The 17351-nt window shown below is 41.1% G+C and overlaps 1 protein-coding gene across 1 annotated transcript in view; it reads right to left on the reverse strand.

Annotated features, from left to right (window-relative positions):
• The window catches only part of COL21A1 (collagen type XXI alpha 1 chain), a 268022-nt gene that overhangs the window by 89298 nt on the left and 161373 nt on the right, over positions 1 to 17351 (reverse strand). The window contains exons 13-20 of the mRNA XM_085610868.1: positions 14808 to 14861; positions 13153 to 13206; positions 10228 to 10272; positions 10087 to 10140; positions 6283 to 6336; positions 6130 to 6183; positions 1973 to 2044; positions 1457 to 1492 (exon numbers count right to left, since the gene is read on the reverse strand). Of these exons, the coding sequence (XP_085466994.1) occupies positions 1457 to 1492; positions 1973 to 2044; positions 6130 to 6183; positions 6283 to 6336; positions 10087 to 10140; positions 10228 to 10272; positions 13153 to 13206; positions 14808 to 14861 (423 nt within the window). The remainder of the gene's footprint in view (positions 1 to 1456; positions 1493 to 1972; positions 2045 to 6129; positions 6184 to 6282; positions 6337 to 10086; positions 10141 to 10227; positions 10273 to 13152; positions 13207 to 14807; positions 14862 to 17351) is intronic.

A 17351-nucleotide genomic window follows, 5' to 3' on the forward strand; every position in this document is an offset into this window, starting at 1 on the left:
CGATTTAAGCACTAAATCTTTCTCACTTTATCGTAAATAAACAGGATTCAAACAATTTTACCCATCCCTTCCATGGCAGAGTTGGTTCTCCCTTTTCACTAGGCATGCGACATGCTTGCTGCTGCCATGGAGCAAAAGTAATGAAATATTACCACACGTAACATTAATACCGGTAGTATATGAACATAAGTGTTTGCTTAACTTGGAATTCTGTTAGGAGAAGGTATTAATTCCTGCCTCTTTGAATGTTAATACATTTTAATTCAACATGTATGATAGATGCCTCGTGTAAGTATTACAATACTCTGTGGTTTGTAATTTATGTTACTATGTGTTTGATTTGAATTAAAGGTCTTATCTACTGGCAATCACTCAGGGTTGCATAACAGATTTTTATAGAAAGGGGAAAATATCAGAGAATCCCCAGCAAAGATGAGATACAAAATGTCAGCGACACTCCACATTGTATAGACATGATTAGAGGACAGTCAGATTTTGGACAAACTTATGTGCATTTCTCACTCATATTTGGACAGCACCTAGCCTCGCGTAGTTTAAGCCACATGTTTCCATCTGTATGCATTGCCTGAGGATAGCATTCCACATTTGACAATTCTCATGGTGTACTCATTTAATTTCTTATAAAAAATATTGATTTGATCTTCGTTTTGCGAGGTAGGAATAAACTTCTTATCAATTATATAGAATTACAAAATCTGTTTAGCTAGTTTTGTGTAGCCAAATGTCTATATGGATGATCACAATCACAATATTTACAATGTTCATTTGTGGGAAATACAGATTAAAATGATTCGATTGAAAATAAAAAACAAAGTATATTTCCTCAAAACTACATCTTCACGGACAGATGCTAGATGGAAACAATAGGTTGTTGAATGTAAGATTAATCATTTCTGTCGCAAGAGAAAGTAACAAAAAATGCATAGATATACATAGGTCTTACAACAAATCCAAAAAAATGAATAACTGTGAGTTGTCTTTGTATGTGTTACCACACATTTCAGCTCTTCAATAAAGTGGCCAAGATAATTGGTGATGTGTGCAAGAGCTTTTGGGTACTAATTTGGAAAAAAACTATTATTTTCTATATTCTACATCTATCTGAAACTAATATTACTTTAAGAATTTAAATTAATATTTCCATTATATATACAGTTATAACCTATAATTAAATATATACACATTTGTAGATATCTCTATGCTCATGAATTTCTAGGTAAAGATCACGTGCATCTAAACCCTTTCCCATAATGTGAATTCCCCACCGAAACTGCCTAGATTAAGCCTTATTAACTACTAATGCTTTCCTGTCCACAATTTTATGAAACAATATCGAAAGATTGTCAATTAAATGCGACTGCTGCCCATAAAAAGACATTTAGAAGCACTCTTCCCTGAAAAACCGATTTCGGATACAATGTCTGTTTTTTAATACCTTTATTCCAGTTCGTCCTTGAAGACCCACGTGACCCTGTAAAAGACATAATAAGCATTACTGTAGGTCCAATTTTGCAAATATTTATATTTGTTTTGCATAGCCAGGTTGGCTGGGTTGTTTTTCTATTTTCCTAGTTCAAAAACAGCAATACTGGCCTTTTTTGGGTCGGCATTGAAAGTCCTAACGTGATGACAATGTCTGAAGCCTTTGTAGGATTCATGCATTCTACCAGGAAACACTATGGGGATCCTGAAGGGTTGCCACATTTTGCTTGGACTGTTCTCCCTGAACGACCAGAGTGCTATTCTTGGTTTTGCATATTCTTTGCAGTATGTCACCCTAGCATTCTGAGTGTTTGGGACCCATGCTTGGGAATGATGTCATTACTTGGTGAAGAAGAAATAGGTATTTCATTGCTCTTACTAATCCTAGAGCTGTAAAAAATATATTCCCAAAGGGACATTTCTATCCAGGACTGCATCTCACAGTAAAACAAATAGAGAAAATACTCACCGCAGCTCCAGGTGGGCCGATGAAGCCAGGTCTGCCAGGGTTTCCAGCTTCACCTTTTTTTCCTTGAGCTCCCTAGCCAGAAGACATGGAGAAATTCCAAAGACGAAATCAATGTATTTGTGTTGACCTTAACTGTAATCTCGTTTCTCTGAATATCAGAAATTCATTTGTTAAAATACAACGCTAAAATTGTGTTTAAAATCTTTGAGCGTGATTCAAAAAGATTTTTTTCTGAGATAGTATAACTTACTCCTGCCTTTGGTGTGAATTACTCCTAATTGTCCAGGCATAAGCTACATCACTTATGAAAAAAGCTTTCTGAATTGCGGTACCAGCACTGATAGCGTTCAATTGGATTCCAGTAGAAAGAAGAATAAAATGCAAACCAATTGAAAGCGTTCATTACTTATTGCGTTTACAGGAAAAACTACCTTAACAGACAACAAACATGCAAAGCAAGGCAGCAGGTAGGAAGGACACTAGTGCCCTTGTTATATGTGCCGCACTAGAACCAGGCAGCAAACAACACTGGAAAAGACAATTCAATTTGGAGTTTGCTCCTTAATTCAACATCACTGCAGTACTATCAATAAGGCAATATGTGTACAAGGCGGAAATGATGGAACAACTTGGACAGCCAGCAGAGGAGTGAAAAAAGGCCCAATGTTAACTGGAGCCAGAAAAGGTTTCCTTTCAAAACAGTGTTCCTGTTGTCGGAAGCTCCGTGTGAGGGCTCCTTTACTTCCACCAATAGGCCGGATCCTATCTTTATCCAGCATTCTCACTTGCACTTGTGAGAATGCGTTCAACTTCACTGCGGCACTTGAGCCCAGGTGTCCTTGGGACGGGGAGACGGGGCTGTGCCCCAGCTCTGTTTGTCCTGGTCACACCCATGGGCTCCACCACCGCAGCTGCTGAATGCGCCAGGAGCAGATACAGGATAAGACAGACACTGCACGATTACACTCTACCTTTCGCTGAAAAGCAGCGGTTTTTTGCTTTACATTTTTAATGTGAGGTTGTAGGCATGTCTTTACATATGTGTGTATATAAACATACCTTTAATGTCAGATTTAAACATTTTAAGCAAACATGTAATTTATACACACACACACACAGACACCCACACTCTTTACGATGATCCTTTCGAGATAGCCCCACAAGTTTCTTTTTCCTGTTGACCAATGTGTGAATGTGTCCCCCCTAAAATTCAGTTTAGAGACATCACTGTTGCACAACTGAGCGAGACGACTTGAATCCATGGACCAGCTGTGGTGCTTTGTACATCTGACTGACGGTCTGAGAGCTCAGAGCACTGAAGCAACCACGGGGGCAGGCTGCGCTTTACAAAGCTGCAAATAAGGATTTCTCACTATATCTTCACAATACAAAAGGTGTTCTTGGAAGTCTTTTGTGAAATGAGCTTAGAGTGAGGGGAATTTAATCTCCAGCTCTGAACTATACTAGTCTATTACCCATACTCTAAGATCACTTTGTTTAGCGCCTGGCACTCATCAGCATTTGGCACAGAATATGCCCCATTATGTCTGGTTCCCTCGGGGCTGGCTCTAGTCTATGCAGCACCCACTAGGCACATGGCAAAATTAAAAGTGGTCCCCAAGCCTGCATCAGAGCTGCTTATTAAGTCGAGCATTCGAGACCTCTTGCATATACTTTAGTATATACTTATATGTGTATGTACTTTGTGGGCTCTGGAGATCATCCCCTAGGCCTTGTCGGCTTCAGCTTAGGGCCTTTTTTTCTGTTCAACTGCCTCTGTTCATCCTGCCCCGTTCCTTTTTACTCTATATACTAACGCTCCCCAACAAACGGCCGATAGTCTCCCTCCTCTACGCTGATGACGCGGTACTTAGGGCCAGCACGTAACTAGGTTTGCGGAGAGCACTTATAACATATTCTTGTTTTATGGATAACTTAGGTCTGAAATTAAATGCTAAAAAAACATTTGTAATGACCTGTGGGCGAGGGAGAAATAGATGTAACAACCTCCCCTGAGGGAAAAAAGGTTAGACTCCACCAACACTTTTACTTATCTGGGTGTTTTATCTGCAAGTACGGGCTCCTGGGGCCCAGCGGTGAAAAGTAGGAGCCTACAATTTATCAAGTCAACTGCCGCTCTCGTTAATTTCTCCAAGAAAATGGGAACAAGGCCCACTGGCATTCTTCTTAAAAAATTTCAGGCTAAGTGCATAAGTACTGCGATATTCGGGATGGGAGTGTGGGGTTTTTATGATGTGTCTATGATTCAATGTGTAGAAAACGCCTTTTTAAGGTTTATTTTAGCTGTATCAGCAAGTTCCCCCTGTTTAATTGCCATAGCGAGCTGGGTATCCCTTATGTCTCTGATATTAAAAAATGCAACCTGTGCTGCTGTGGCACCATGTATGGACAACCAGCAGCACAGGTCTAAGTAGAGAGATAATCAAAGATTCTATGAATCTAGACCATGCTAATAAGATCACGTGGCTGAATTATGTTAAAAAATTTCTGAGTGACATAGGCCACCCAGATTACTACTTTACCCCAGAGAAAATGAACTCTATCTCCAGGAAGGAGCTTAAACTAATCTGTTTTACCCACTTAGAGTCACTTAGAGTCGCCCAGGAGATGAACAAGGGGACGGGAATCCAACATCAAAGGACTCTAATCACGTATGGTATCCAACCATATCTCTTATGTTGCATGGAGGGATATGATAGATATCTCTTAACTCGTTTTAGGTTTAACAGTTTTCATCGTCTGGTCAGTTATCCAGGAATAAATGATTGGTCCAGAGAACTTTCTCCTTGCCCTTGTGATAACGTGTCAACACAATCTACTATCCACGTGATAATGTTTTGTAAATTTTATGCAAGTGAAAGAACTAGATGGATCCTCCCTTTGTTAAAACAGGCAGGATGGAGACAATGCAGACCAGCGTTTTTACATTTACAATTTTTAGGTAGTATATTATCTCTATGTGCCATGTCTGGTTTTCTGAAAAATACCCTGAGTCAGAAAAAGCGTAAATGTACAATGTCTACTTTGATCAAAGTCTGGAATGCATTACTCTGTAGGTTAACTTACCTTTACTTGAAAGCACTTTATGTACTTTGTGATGGATAATGTATTTTAATTATCGTATATATCAAATGTTTTTACTTGCTTTTATGAATATGAATGCTTTTATGATTTTAAATGCCTAAAATCGAATAAAGCTCATTTTGAATTGGATTGAATTGATAGAAAATGACCAGTAGAGGTCAGTAAAATACCAGAATTGCTTTCTGCTTTTTCGACTGCCTCTATTTAACTGTCTTGATAGAAAACGACCAGCAGAGGTCAGTAAAATACCAGAATTGCTTTCTGCTTAGGGACTTTTTTTCTGGCAACTGCCTCTATTTCACTAGAATCACTTTAGCATTCTCTAGATTCCAATCCATAGAAATTGTCTTCCACGAGCACTCGTAGACAATAAAGTTTTATTCAAATCTTGTATTTTCAGTGCTATGACCACCGAAGGCCCTGATTTAATATTATAAACAGAGCTTTGGGCTATACCATTTCCCGCTGAAAGCAAATATTTCTCTCCATGTGTTCCCATACCTGGTGTGTCACGCAGTTTGGTGCTTACTTTCCCTCCATGTTAAAGAACAGCAGATGTTTCAGCACCCAGGCTAATGGGCTGCATAGCTAAATACATATAAGGTCCCAAAGGCAAGACCGATTAGATTGCAAATGCTTGTTTTTACTTTGTTTTCATTCCACTTTTTGTTTTACCTGAAGAATAATTTTGTCAGTCAGGTTTTTGCAAGAAAGATTTCATTCGAGCAATTCTTTAAAAGTCTTTAAGAGCGCAGACAAGACTTAATAATTGGAGATAACTGAGGATATAATGACCCTTTATACATGTTATATTTTTATAGCCCTTAAAATGTTGATTATCTGAATGTTACAGAATAATGCCATGCAATAAGCTTTCACATTGGTAGTGGGTTCTTTTTTATCAAAGCACACCGATGTACACATAACATAGAACCCGAATCACCCGGTCCTCTGTCTATACACAGTGAACTCTGTACCATTTTAACTGGTTTGCTAAACAATATACTCTTGTGCTCCCACTGAGCATGGCCCTATAGAAAACACGCACTCACCTGCCTTCCTCTTGGTCCCTCAGGCCCTGGCTGCCCGGACAGTCCCTTCTCGCCCTTAATGAGGACAAAAGGAACAGGATGTTATTCCAGCCAGATTGCTTAAAGGGATTGCACTTTATTGTCCATTTAACTGAAATGTGAAATGTATGTTACCTTTGTTCCAATGTAGCCTCGCCGGCCCTCCTGTCCCTGACGTCCTTGATAGGCCTTCAAAGATAACCAAAATAACAGAGATGTTAGTGTCACAAGCTGACTCCAGTACCCCTCAGCTTGGCTACAGCGGTTATTTTTAGGTTGATCCTGCGTTGCTTGTACCTTGTTTCTGGACTGAAGTGTCCACTGAGATGCAGAGGTGCTGGTAAGATGCATCTTGTCGAGCCCCGCCTGAGCAGCGCGCTCCTTGCAATGCTCCAGCTTTGTGACCTCCAGTCTGACACTGCCTACATCGACCCTTCACGCTGACCCCAAAACTGGGACCTCTTGCTAACATTCTCAAGTTTTGCTGCCTCTAATCATGTAGTGAAATCTGCTCCATCTGTCAGAGAGGAACTCAGACATGGGTACCATGTTTTCACAATTATAATGTATTAGTGGGACAGATGTCACTCCATTAACTTTGAATTGGGTCGTGTTCCTTCACTAGTGAAATGTAAGACATTTTATTATTTTCAAGATTGGACAATACTGTAGATCTTTCCAGATCTCTGCTCCTAGCCCATCTGTTCACAAGTTGCCCTCTCTGCTTCCTGCCACTTCTTCTCACCAGTGATAGCATTCACAAGCATAATACAAACACACGCTCATGCACTCACACTAGAATCTCCCAAATACATTCACGTTTCCAACCCACTTGTTTTAGAACAGCTTGTTCTGCTGCTGCACCTGTTATAATTGATGTACATGTTAGTGAGGCACGGTTAAATAGTTCCTCTATACACTTTTCAAAAGTCAAAATCAAAGGAATTGTAAATGCTTGTTTTCGTGCATGTTGTGAATTAAATATCTTCACTTCAATAAAATGGGCAAACAGGACTGTGTATAGTTTTACATGTGGAACAAACAGTGAGAGTGTTGGAAATGTACTAGACCACTTTATAAACATTCAAAATATTGCATCACTCTGATTCTATCATGTGTAGTTACTCATTCAGGAAGTCTCGGCTTTATCACCAGCATTTACAGATTTACATTACATTTAGAGATTCTCAGCCCCTATTTTCAATTGTAAAACCAAACTACATGCTTCTGACCTGCTGGTGTCCCTAGCATCTAGCCTGCTTTCAAAGATTAAAAGAGCAACTTACATCCCCATATTTCTCTTTCTGCCAAATTGCCTTTCAATCAAAACAGCAAATGTATATAAATTGAGGCCAATACATGGCTCAATTATGAGTGTATGGTGTCACCCAAAAAGATCAAGACAAATACTGCCAAATTTGGTATAAGAAACTCTGGTGTTATGTATTTTGTTTATTAATGAAGCGATCGACATGTCAATTTGGCGCTAAATTGTAATAAGATCTGTGACAAGTAACAATCTGTAATAGGGGACAGCTACATGCAATTGGGAAGTGCACCAGTATGGCGCCCATGCTTGCTAGACAATCTGCTGTCTTTAGTTGTCCGTTGTTACTGACGATTTCGATACGCATCATGTGATGAATTGTTGTTTTCTAAAAAATGCACTGTCCTTTTGGCATGCTATTCGAACATTAGAATAAGGCGGATGCCGAAACGCGACATGTTTGCTCCAAAATAAAGGAATACGGATGGAGAAAACCCCCGAGAGTGCTTCTTTTCTTGAAGATATACAAACAAGAAAACTGGGTGTGAAAACATATATATATGGCCTCAAGTTTTCTTCCATTCTTGATGGAGTTTGTGGGCTGTTCCGGGCCCATGCATTGAGGCCACCCTGAAGGGTCGGGGGCTCCAGAACCGGGAAAATGCTGTGAATATATATATATATTCACTGAAAAAACCATAGGTTTCACACATGTTATAGTTAGGTGGATATTTCACTCGTAAAAAACCAATGCAATTCCCCCGTTATAGTTAGTTCAGATAACTATAACTCGCGCGCCCGCAATCCACTGCTCATGACGTCACATATTACATCACTCATGACATGGTCAGTGGCATCACTCATGACATCACTGATGACATCATCCTTGTGATAGAGTGGCGGTCGCGCGAGTTATAGTTATCTAAACTCACTATAACGGGGGAATTTCATTGTTTTTTTACGAGTGAAATATCCACCTAACTGTAACATGTGTGAAACCTATGGTTTTTTTAAGTGAATTTGCAAGGTTTTTTAAATGCTGATTCCTAACTATAACGTGTGTGAAACCTATGGTTTTTTCAGTGAATTTGTACGGTTTTTTAAATGCTAATTTATTTATGTATTATTATTATTTATTTTTTTTTTTTTTCACCGTGCGCGCACGGTGCGCGCACCTCCGCGATTTAAAAAAAATTAGAAAAATAAAAATTCTGCCTTCGGGGTCCTTCAGGGACCCCCTGACAAAAGCTAGGGGTTCAGGAACTCTCAACCCTGCCCCCTTTTCACGTTCGCCACCTTCCTTTTTCACTCTCGCACTGAAAACAAACAAAATGGCGGCCGACACTTCCTGATTTCGACCGATTCGAACGTTGACTAACATGTAACCACCAATCAGAATTACGCTCGCGCACGTTAGGGTGCTCGCACGGTGCGCGCACGGTGCGCGCGTATAGATATTGATATGCATTTAAATGCTATTTTCTCAGGAAATACTGAACAGATTTACACCAGACCTGCAAAAGGCACTTCCTTGACCTTATGGCTACCTCTCTGCCAAATTTCAAGTAATTCTGTTCAGCCGTTCGGGCTGTAGCTGCGTCTAAAGGTCCTATGGAAAAATGCATGGGGAAAACGCGTTTTGGGACCCCCCTTTTTTCTCGGCCCCCGCTTGACTAATCACCCCGAGACTTTCAGGGTAGGAGTTGAACAGAGCGCCCCATTAGTTTTGAAAATTTCGCGAGGATTCGTCAACCGGCGCCAAAGTTATTCAAAATAGAATTTTGAGATTTCCTATGGAAACACGGTCCTAACTATAACTATCTATTTATAGAAATTCCACCGTTATAGTTAGCTAGCTAACTATAACTCGCGCACCTGCAATGCACTGCTCATGACGTCACATATTACGTCATTCATGACATGGTCAATGACATCTGATAATTTCGTGATGATTCGTCAAACGACGCCAAAGTTATTGGGAAAACAAAAAATGCTTTTCCTATGGAAAACAGGTCCTAACTATAGCTACCTACTGGCGACCGCCAGTAGATAATATATATATATATATATCCTTTGTATTGGTACCCTTGTTGTTGGGGAAAATCTCGCCCATTTATCGGGCCACTCATAACGATGGCCCTAGCCCCTAAACAATAAAGACAGACATATAGATAGATAGATTGATTTTGCAATTATAACTTTAATTGGAACCTGGTGGTATACTTGTGTTTTTATTGGATCTTACTAAAGCCCTAATCTGGACTCCCCAATGAAGGGCAGTCTGACTGTGGAAAACATTCCTAATGTATGGCATGTGAAATTTGTAAATTACATATCTCTAAGTTCTAATAAAGGCAACAAAGCCAAATGAAGCAGGTATTATTTTACGTATGTTGTGGCTGCATGTGCTGGAGAGGAAAGTACACAAAACCAAATTTAGACTGAACACTGACATTCCTCAGAATCATAATCAATAATTTACAGCGTATTATACTGTGTCAGATTATGTGTAGTACATCACGTGTAACTGTCGGCTGCAACCAAAGTGTCACGGTGAAGCCCTAAGCAGAAGATCTAGACACCAGGCATAAGAGATTTTAGCTCAAGCCCAAAAGACCATACACTACTTTGTTTTTGGGATAGTTCATTCTGTTAAGATGATCTTTTCTTACCTCAATGCCCAAGTCACCATCTCGCCCGGAACGCCCAGGGTCTCCAACTATTCCCTGATGGAGAATGACAAGCACAGCCAATGAGCATGCAGAATACATAATCTATCATTTGTTTCACAAATCCTCTTCTTTGTACTGTACCTTAGGACCCTCTGTCCCTGACTTCCCTTTTAGTCCTGGAACACCCTGCGTCGGAAAAAGTGAACAGACAGTGACAAGAAATGGATTAATGTTTGACAGGTGCATTCATTTGGGCTAATATATCAATATAAAGCAAAGCAAAATCTGGTGAGATTTGGGGCAAGCGGGTGCACCCATGTTCACCTGTTTCTCTACATGCAGTACTGCCAACCGATTACCAAAGTGAAGATTTCCATTTGCTCTCCTCGTCTAAATGGAAGGTTCCTTATTCCCTGCACTGAGATGCTTTTTATTTCTTCATTTACTGAACAACTAAAATTACATAGATCCACTTGTGCTGATTTTATGCTAATATTTTAAATAATGTCTGTTCATATGAATGAAGACAGTAACATAAAGCAAACAATGTTTCTCCTTTATTTCGACTGTATGCTTTACTCTCTAGTTTACCGCTCAAGCCCTAATTATGAGGCTGGGTAAATTGTGATCCCTGCACAAATATGCTTGCACAGGAATCACAATTATAAGTGTTGTGATGTTTGTCATAGCCAGTGATTACCAGGTGCGAGTTGAGTTCACACAATTGTTAAATTTCAACAAGTTAAACCCGCTGGAAAGTACAGAGGAAAATATGCCCAGTAAATACTAAGGCATGCAGGTTTTTCAATCAATCAGGAATTTATAGAGCACGGCTACTCTCCAGTAAGGGTCTCAAGACACTGGGGGGGAGCTGCTGATCCGTATGGGCATGAAGGTGCAGTCGAAGAGCCAGGTCTTGAGATCTTTCCTGTATTGGGCCAGTTAGGGTGATTGCCTGAGGTGGAGGGGCAGGTTGTTCCAGATCTTGGTGGCGAGGTAGAAGAAGGATCTTCCTCCGGTTCTGGTCTTGTGGATCCGTGGGACGTGGCCAGGGCAAGTTGGGTGAAGCAAAGCTGTCTGGCAGGTGTGTGGAATAAGAGGTGGTGGTTCAGATATGCTGGTCCTGGTTCATGGAGTTCGTTGTAGGCATATGTGAGGAGCTTAGAGGTGATTCTCTTGTTGACTGGGAGCCAGTGGAGCTGACGGAGGTGTTGAGTGATGTGGCTGCGGCGGAGGATGTTGAGGACCAGTCTGGCTGCGGCGTTTTGGACGTTCTGTAGTTTACTAGACTGTTTCTGGGTGATGCCGGCATAGAGTGCATTGCTGTAAACTAGTCTGCTGGTGATGAGTGCATGGGTGACTGTCTTTCTGGATTCTGTGGGAATCCATCTGAATGTCTTTCGGAGCAGGTGGAGCATGTGGAAACAGGATGAGGATACGGCATTAATCTGGCAGTTCATTGAGAGTGAGGAGTCCTGTATGATGCAGAAGTTGCGTGCGTGGTCCGTGGGGGTGGAAAGGGTTCCCAGAGCAGTTGGCCACCAAGAGTCGTCCCAGGCTGAGAGGGCGGGTCCTAAGAAGAATACTTCAGTCTTGTCTGAGTTGAGCTTGAGTGAGCTATCTTTCATCCAGGTGACCACAGCATTCATGCCGCCGTGAAAGATGGTTCTGGCGGCTGTAGGTTCATTGGTGAGAGAACGGATAAGCAGGGTGTCATCAGCGTAGGAGATGATGTTGAGTCTGTGGTTTCTGACAATGGCCGCAACATGGGCGATGTAGACATTGAAGAAGGTGGGGCTCAGGGAGGAGCCTTGGGGAGCTCTGCAGCTGATCACTGTAGGTTCTGAGAGGAATGGATGTAGTCTGACTTGCTGTTTTTGGCCAGAAAGGAATGAGTGCATCCAGTCCAGGGCCTTGTCGCGGATGCCGGCGTTGTGTAGTCTCTTGATTAGTGTGTGGTAGGAGACTGTATCGAAGGGGGCCGAGAGGTCCAGAAGGATGAGGGCTGCTGTATTGCCATGGTCGAGGAGGGAGTGAATGTTGTCAGTGACAGCGAGGAGAGTGGTTTCAGTGCTTTATTTACTTCGGAAGCTGGAGTGAGTGTTGTCCAGGACATGGTTTTTCTTAATGGACTCCGAGAGCTGGGTGTTGATGGCCTTCTCGATGACCTTGGCTGGGAAGGGGAGGAGGGAGATGGGTCTGAAGTTTTTGAGGTCTGTAGGGTTGGCGGAGGGCTTCTTCAGCAGGGGGTTGACCTATGTGTGTTTCCAGTCATAAGGGAAGGAAGCTGTTTCGATGGAGCAGTTGATGGTGCGGCGAAGCTCTGGGGCGATGGTGGTGGCTGGTCTATGGAAGATGTGATATGGGCAAGGGTCTGGTGGGGCTCCAGAGTGGAAACTCTTGATGGTCTTGAGTGTGTCTTCTGTGTTAAGAATGGTCCAGTTCAGTAGGATCTGTTGGGGTGTGATGGTTTACTCCTGCCCTCCACGAGTCCAGAGGCACCTGCAGATGGCTCGGGAAGAGATGGAGGAACAGCCAATGAGCATGCAGAATACATAATCTATCATTTGTTTCACAAATCCTCTTCTTTAGAGTGGGTGGTCAGATGGAGGGTGTCCTTGTGAAAGATGGTGATTCCTCCTCCCGTTCGGTGCGATCCTTGTGGGTGATATTGTAGCCATCGGGGATGGCGGTGGCGATGTCCGGGCTGGACTAGGGGTTGGTCCAGTGCGGTTATCTCCAAAATAAGCATGTTACACCATGTTTTGAGGGAAATAATTGTTAAAATTGATAATTATCTTATCTGATACATTATGAACACATTGATGTTGGTTTGTATTTTGTGCGATACTTATCACACCAAGCACCATGTCACTCATAAAGAAAATCTTTAAGTTATATTTCTGTAAACAACTATATGCTTTAACTACATATTAAACAAAAATAATTCTAATGTTCTTTATATATGTCTGGCATAGGACTAAAAAAAGTGTTCTGGGACAGGTTTTCCATAAATCTAATTCGAACCTAGCGTCCAAACTGCAAGTCACAAAATAGGCAGCTTACTGGAAGTCCTTTATAGCCTGGCAATCCAAGTTCACCTGGATCTCCAACTATTCCCTGAGGAAACACAAGACAATCAATTACATTATAAAATGTGTATCATCATCCATATGAAGTAAATTATAGATATCATATACATCAAGAAAATAATATCATGGAGTCATTTTAATAATTATAGTGGAATTTAGGTGCAAGGCAAAATATATTTCCCACTATCAGCCATCTTTTCCTGACGACATTCTTTGAATGGCCTACTATGATTAAAAAAATAAGGTTCTATTCACTTGAAACAACTAGAAATATATCTAACTAAAATTTCATACACAGAAAGAATCGCAACTGACAAAGAGAAAATTTATTCCTAATAAATTTATTGTCCAAGCATAGATCACCCAAGACGTATTTCCCAATATAAATCGCTTCAGCAGGGCCTTTTTAACAGTTCCAGTAGTCCAGTAAACCACTAGTATAATGAGAAAAGTAATCAGCATAGCGCTGTGCTGCAATCGGTGTATCAGCAAACAAAGCTGCGGCACAGCACTATGCTGATTACTCTTCTCATTTTACAAGTGCTTTACTGGACTACTGGAACTGTTAAATAGGCCCTGGTGAAGTGATTTGTATTGCAAAACACGTATTGTTTAATTTATGTTTGGACAATAAATTTATTTGAAATATATTTTCTTTTTGTCCCTCGCAAATCTTTCTCCATATGAAATTTTGATACTGTGTTCTTGTGGTGGCAGGCAGGCACATCTTGAGGGAGCATCTGTTGTCGGTCTACGTGAATCTGCCCCAGTTGTAATTTTATAAATCTGTGGAAAATATCACACTCAAAAAGTTTAGTTAAGGAGTGTTACAGCTAAAAAGGGTGGAAACATGCTAGACTCTTTCAAGGTCAGCTCATGTAGGAATATTCACTACAAGTCCCCCAAAAATGCTTAGACAATGTTTCCTATATTTCCTCGTGTCTAGAATTCTTCAAGCAAATACGCCTAAAGCAGCCATATTTCTTGGAAGAACATTGGAAATCCAATCACAGAGCATAAGGAAATGAGCAAATGGAGAAGTTCAACTCAAGATCATGGAAATACATTTTCCACATTGACAAGAACCTGAAATTGTATCCAAAAGTTTTTGAAAAGAAACCTTTCGTAATACTTAAATTAGAGCTCTTTATGACAGGGACTCCTTCTGCTACCAAAGATAATAATCAGAGATACACAAACAAGACTTCCAATAGAATAATATCATCAGAATAGGTTCCTTGAAGAAGCTTAAAAACAAAGGGCTTGGTTACAAGGCAAACTCAAAGAAATTCACCTAATAACATTACAGGCAGTCATTACTGTCCTTTGTCATTGGCGGTCCACACTCAACCATAATATAGTAACACTAATTCCTTTAAATTTATCCCTGTTTTCTTCCTCTTTTCCATTCCCTTTGGGCATCTTTTGGTAGTGGATATTTTACAAAGTAGCATGTCCTATCTTCATACAGACTAACTCAATATGCGTGCATTTGTGTACAAAATGAACTGGTATTAATAGTTTATTATAGCATGGTATTAAACACGGAATTATATTTTTCATGGCCCGGAGCATTTATGGCCACAAATATGATGGCAAGTAATGTTCTGCAGATATTCACAAACTTACCCTGAATCCATCTCTTCCAGGTGAGCCTTCAGCCCCAGGGAAGCCTTCATCACCCTGCAAGGAAGAGGTGCGGAGTTAGAGTTGTCTTTTTCTGCCGCCGCCATAAAATAACAAACACACAAGATGATGGAGGGAGTGCTGAAACTTTTCAACCACTCACCCCCAGGCAAGAGCTCTGGCTTGAATCCATTGCTCTTTTGCTCACCATGCCACCTATGTTTGGACCCAGCCATATCCAAATCAGTCTTGACCCTGCTCCTCATGGGAAGAGTCCAGTCCGAACTGCCAGGTTAGGTCCTCCCTGGACCTGAAACAAGCATGCTGGGACTGGTTTCTAGGTATCACCCCTCATCAGCCAGGCTAGCTTGTATCCAGTGGAACAGTGAGCAAGGGACCCACCTCTTGGCATAACCTTGCTCACTTAGGGGGCAGGGTCAAGACTGATTTGCACATGGCTGGGTTTAAACTGGAATGGCGTGGCATGCAAAAAAATGATGGATTTAACCCAGATCTGTGACTGGGGGTGAATGTATGATTTGTTCATCATTCCGTCCATCATCTGTTCTTTTTGCATCCATACTATATCTAGCAAAAATGCAAAGTGACTTTGGCTTGCTGTCAACATAATATAATTACTTATGCTACAACCGTAGAACCACCATTAGTAATTTTTGTCTCACAATACAGCATCCTGGTGTGCAGAGGTCCTGCTTAAGTGCCTCAATAGATGACTCTAAGTTTGGTGACTGGCAAATCTTCATATAGCAGAAGACTACTGATTCACTATGAGTGGCCATAAATATCATACAAAGTGGCCCACGGCACAATAGACATTTGTGCCTACTTCTAGTTTGCCCAGGGCACTTTGGTGTTCCAGAAGGGGCAGCAGTTGCTTGTGCAGCCCCCTTCTATAATACGGATCAAGCAGTGCAAAATATGTGGCGGTGCTGTAAGAAAGGGATGTTGCATAATTTGCATGGGGCCACGGCTCAATTCAAATAAGGCAACTCTGCTTCTGCATATTACAGACACAGGTGCAGAAGCAAGTAAGCTGTTAGGATGCATTCAGGTTGTGTGCCACATATCATGCACAATCAGTGCATCCCCGAGAGTGACCATTGGGAGACGGGCACAGGGCTTTCATACACTGCATCTGCCTGTGGGAGGGATATCCCTAAGACTCCCACCTTGAAAGGGTGGTCATTTCCATTGCATTTAGTCATAGGCGGACAGTCAGCTTTAAACAGTTGATATGAATTTCATTAATGTGCAGGCACCAGTGCAGCTCGTATCTTCCCTGGAAAGAGCTCCTTTTTTAGTCTGATCTACTGTTCATGTATGCACTTGGTGCAGCTACTTAAGCCTGCATGCTGCACAAACAGGGACAGTGCTCCCGAACTCTAACGCGGGCTCATTGAACTAAGCAGACATAGTTATTTAGGTAGGGTGCAGCAGCAATTGGCTTTGATACATTATTAATGAAAAAGTTCTCTCAAACTATTCTGAAGCAGTGTGAAAGCAGTTGAAAATGCCCTAAAAACACATGAAGACTGAATATTACATATAGACTGTATTAAACAACAGTATAAGACGTTTGGTAAAGCTAAAATGACCCTTGAGTTCATATATTGTTTCCAAAAAATGAAGAGCCTTTCCACTGGAAGAAGGAGCTGCAGAACAACCTTCATGGCACAAGGATGCAATTTTATTCAGAGTTCACAGTAGAAATATAATACACAGTATAAGTGGTATATATTTCTAAGATTGCATCATCCTCCACCTTGCCTTATGAATCATTAAAGTTTTAAAAATATTTTTATCAATTTATGTTTCTAAAATGTGTTTAAAAAATGTTGTATTTTTTATTGAATATTTGATGTTTTACAAAAGGAATCCATAACAACCGCTCTACGTCACCATGCAACCCTTTTTTATGCAGTAAATGTACATGTACAATGCAGCTGGACAAATGTTACAAACAAAATTCATCATGTAAGCCAGACTGGTGGTTCAGTGGAGTAATCAGGGGCCTGTGTTCGACATCATGGTCACAGGTTCAAATCCCAGCGGGTCCACTCAGCCTTTCATCCATTTGTGGTTGATAAAATGAGTACCATTGAGTTGGGTAACAATATGCATCTGTTATTCAGTGCCAAGATGCCCCGTTGCTGGGGTGAACGTGCGCTTTACAAATACACATGTTATGTAATATTGCTATAGGTAAAACAAGTTTGCAATTAAACCTTTGGCTAAAAACGAATTTTCTTCTACTGTGCATTATACATGTTAGCAATTTTTTCTTCATGTTCAACTGCTGCGTTGACTCAGGCATCAAAAGCACAAGGAACATACACATGATTTAACATATCTATTTCATCAAGACAGGAAAGAACAAACATTTGGGCAGATTTATGAGGTTTTGCCGTAGGGAAGCGCAGCAGGCCTTCCTGCTGCGCTTCCCTACGGCAAAAGAAAAGGGCAGGTATGCGCCGTATCTATAAAATGCAGCGCATTCCAGTCCTTTTCCCCTGCGCCGGCGCACAA

This window comes from Triturus cristatus, chromosome 6 (assembly GCF_964204655.1).
Source record: "Triturus cristatus chromosome 6, aTriCri1.1, whole genome shotgun sequence".
Classification (NCBI taxonomy): Eukaryota; Metazoa; Chordata; class Amphibia; order Caudata; family Salamandridae; genus Triturus; species Triturus cristatus.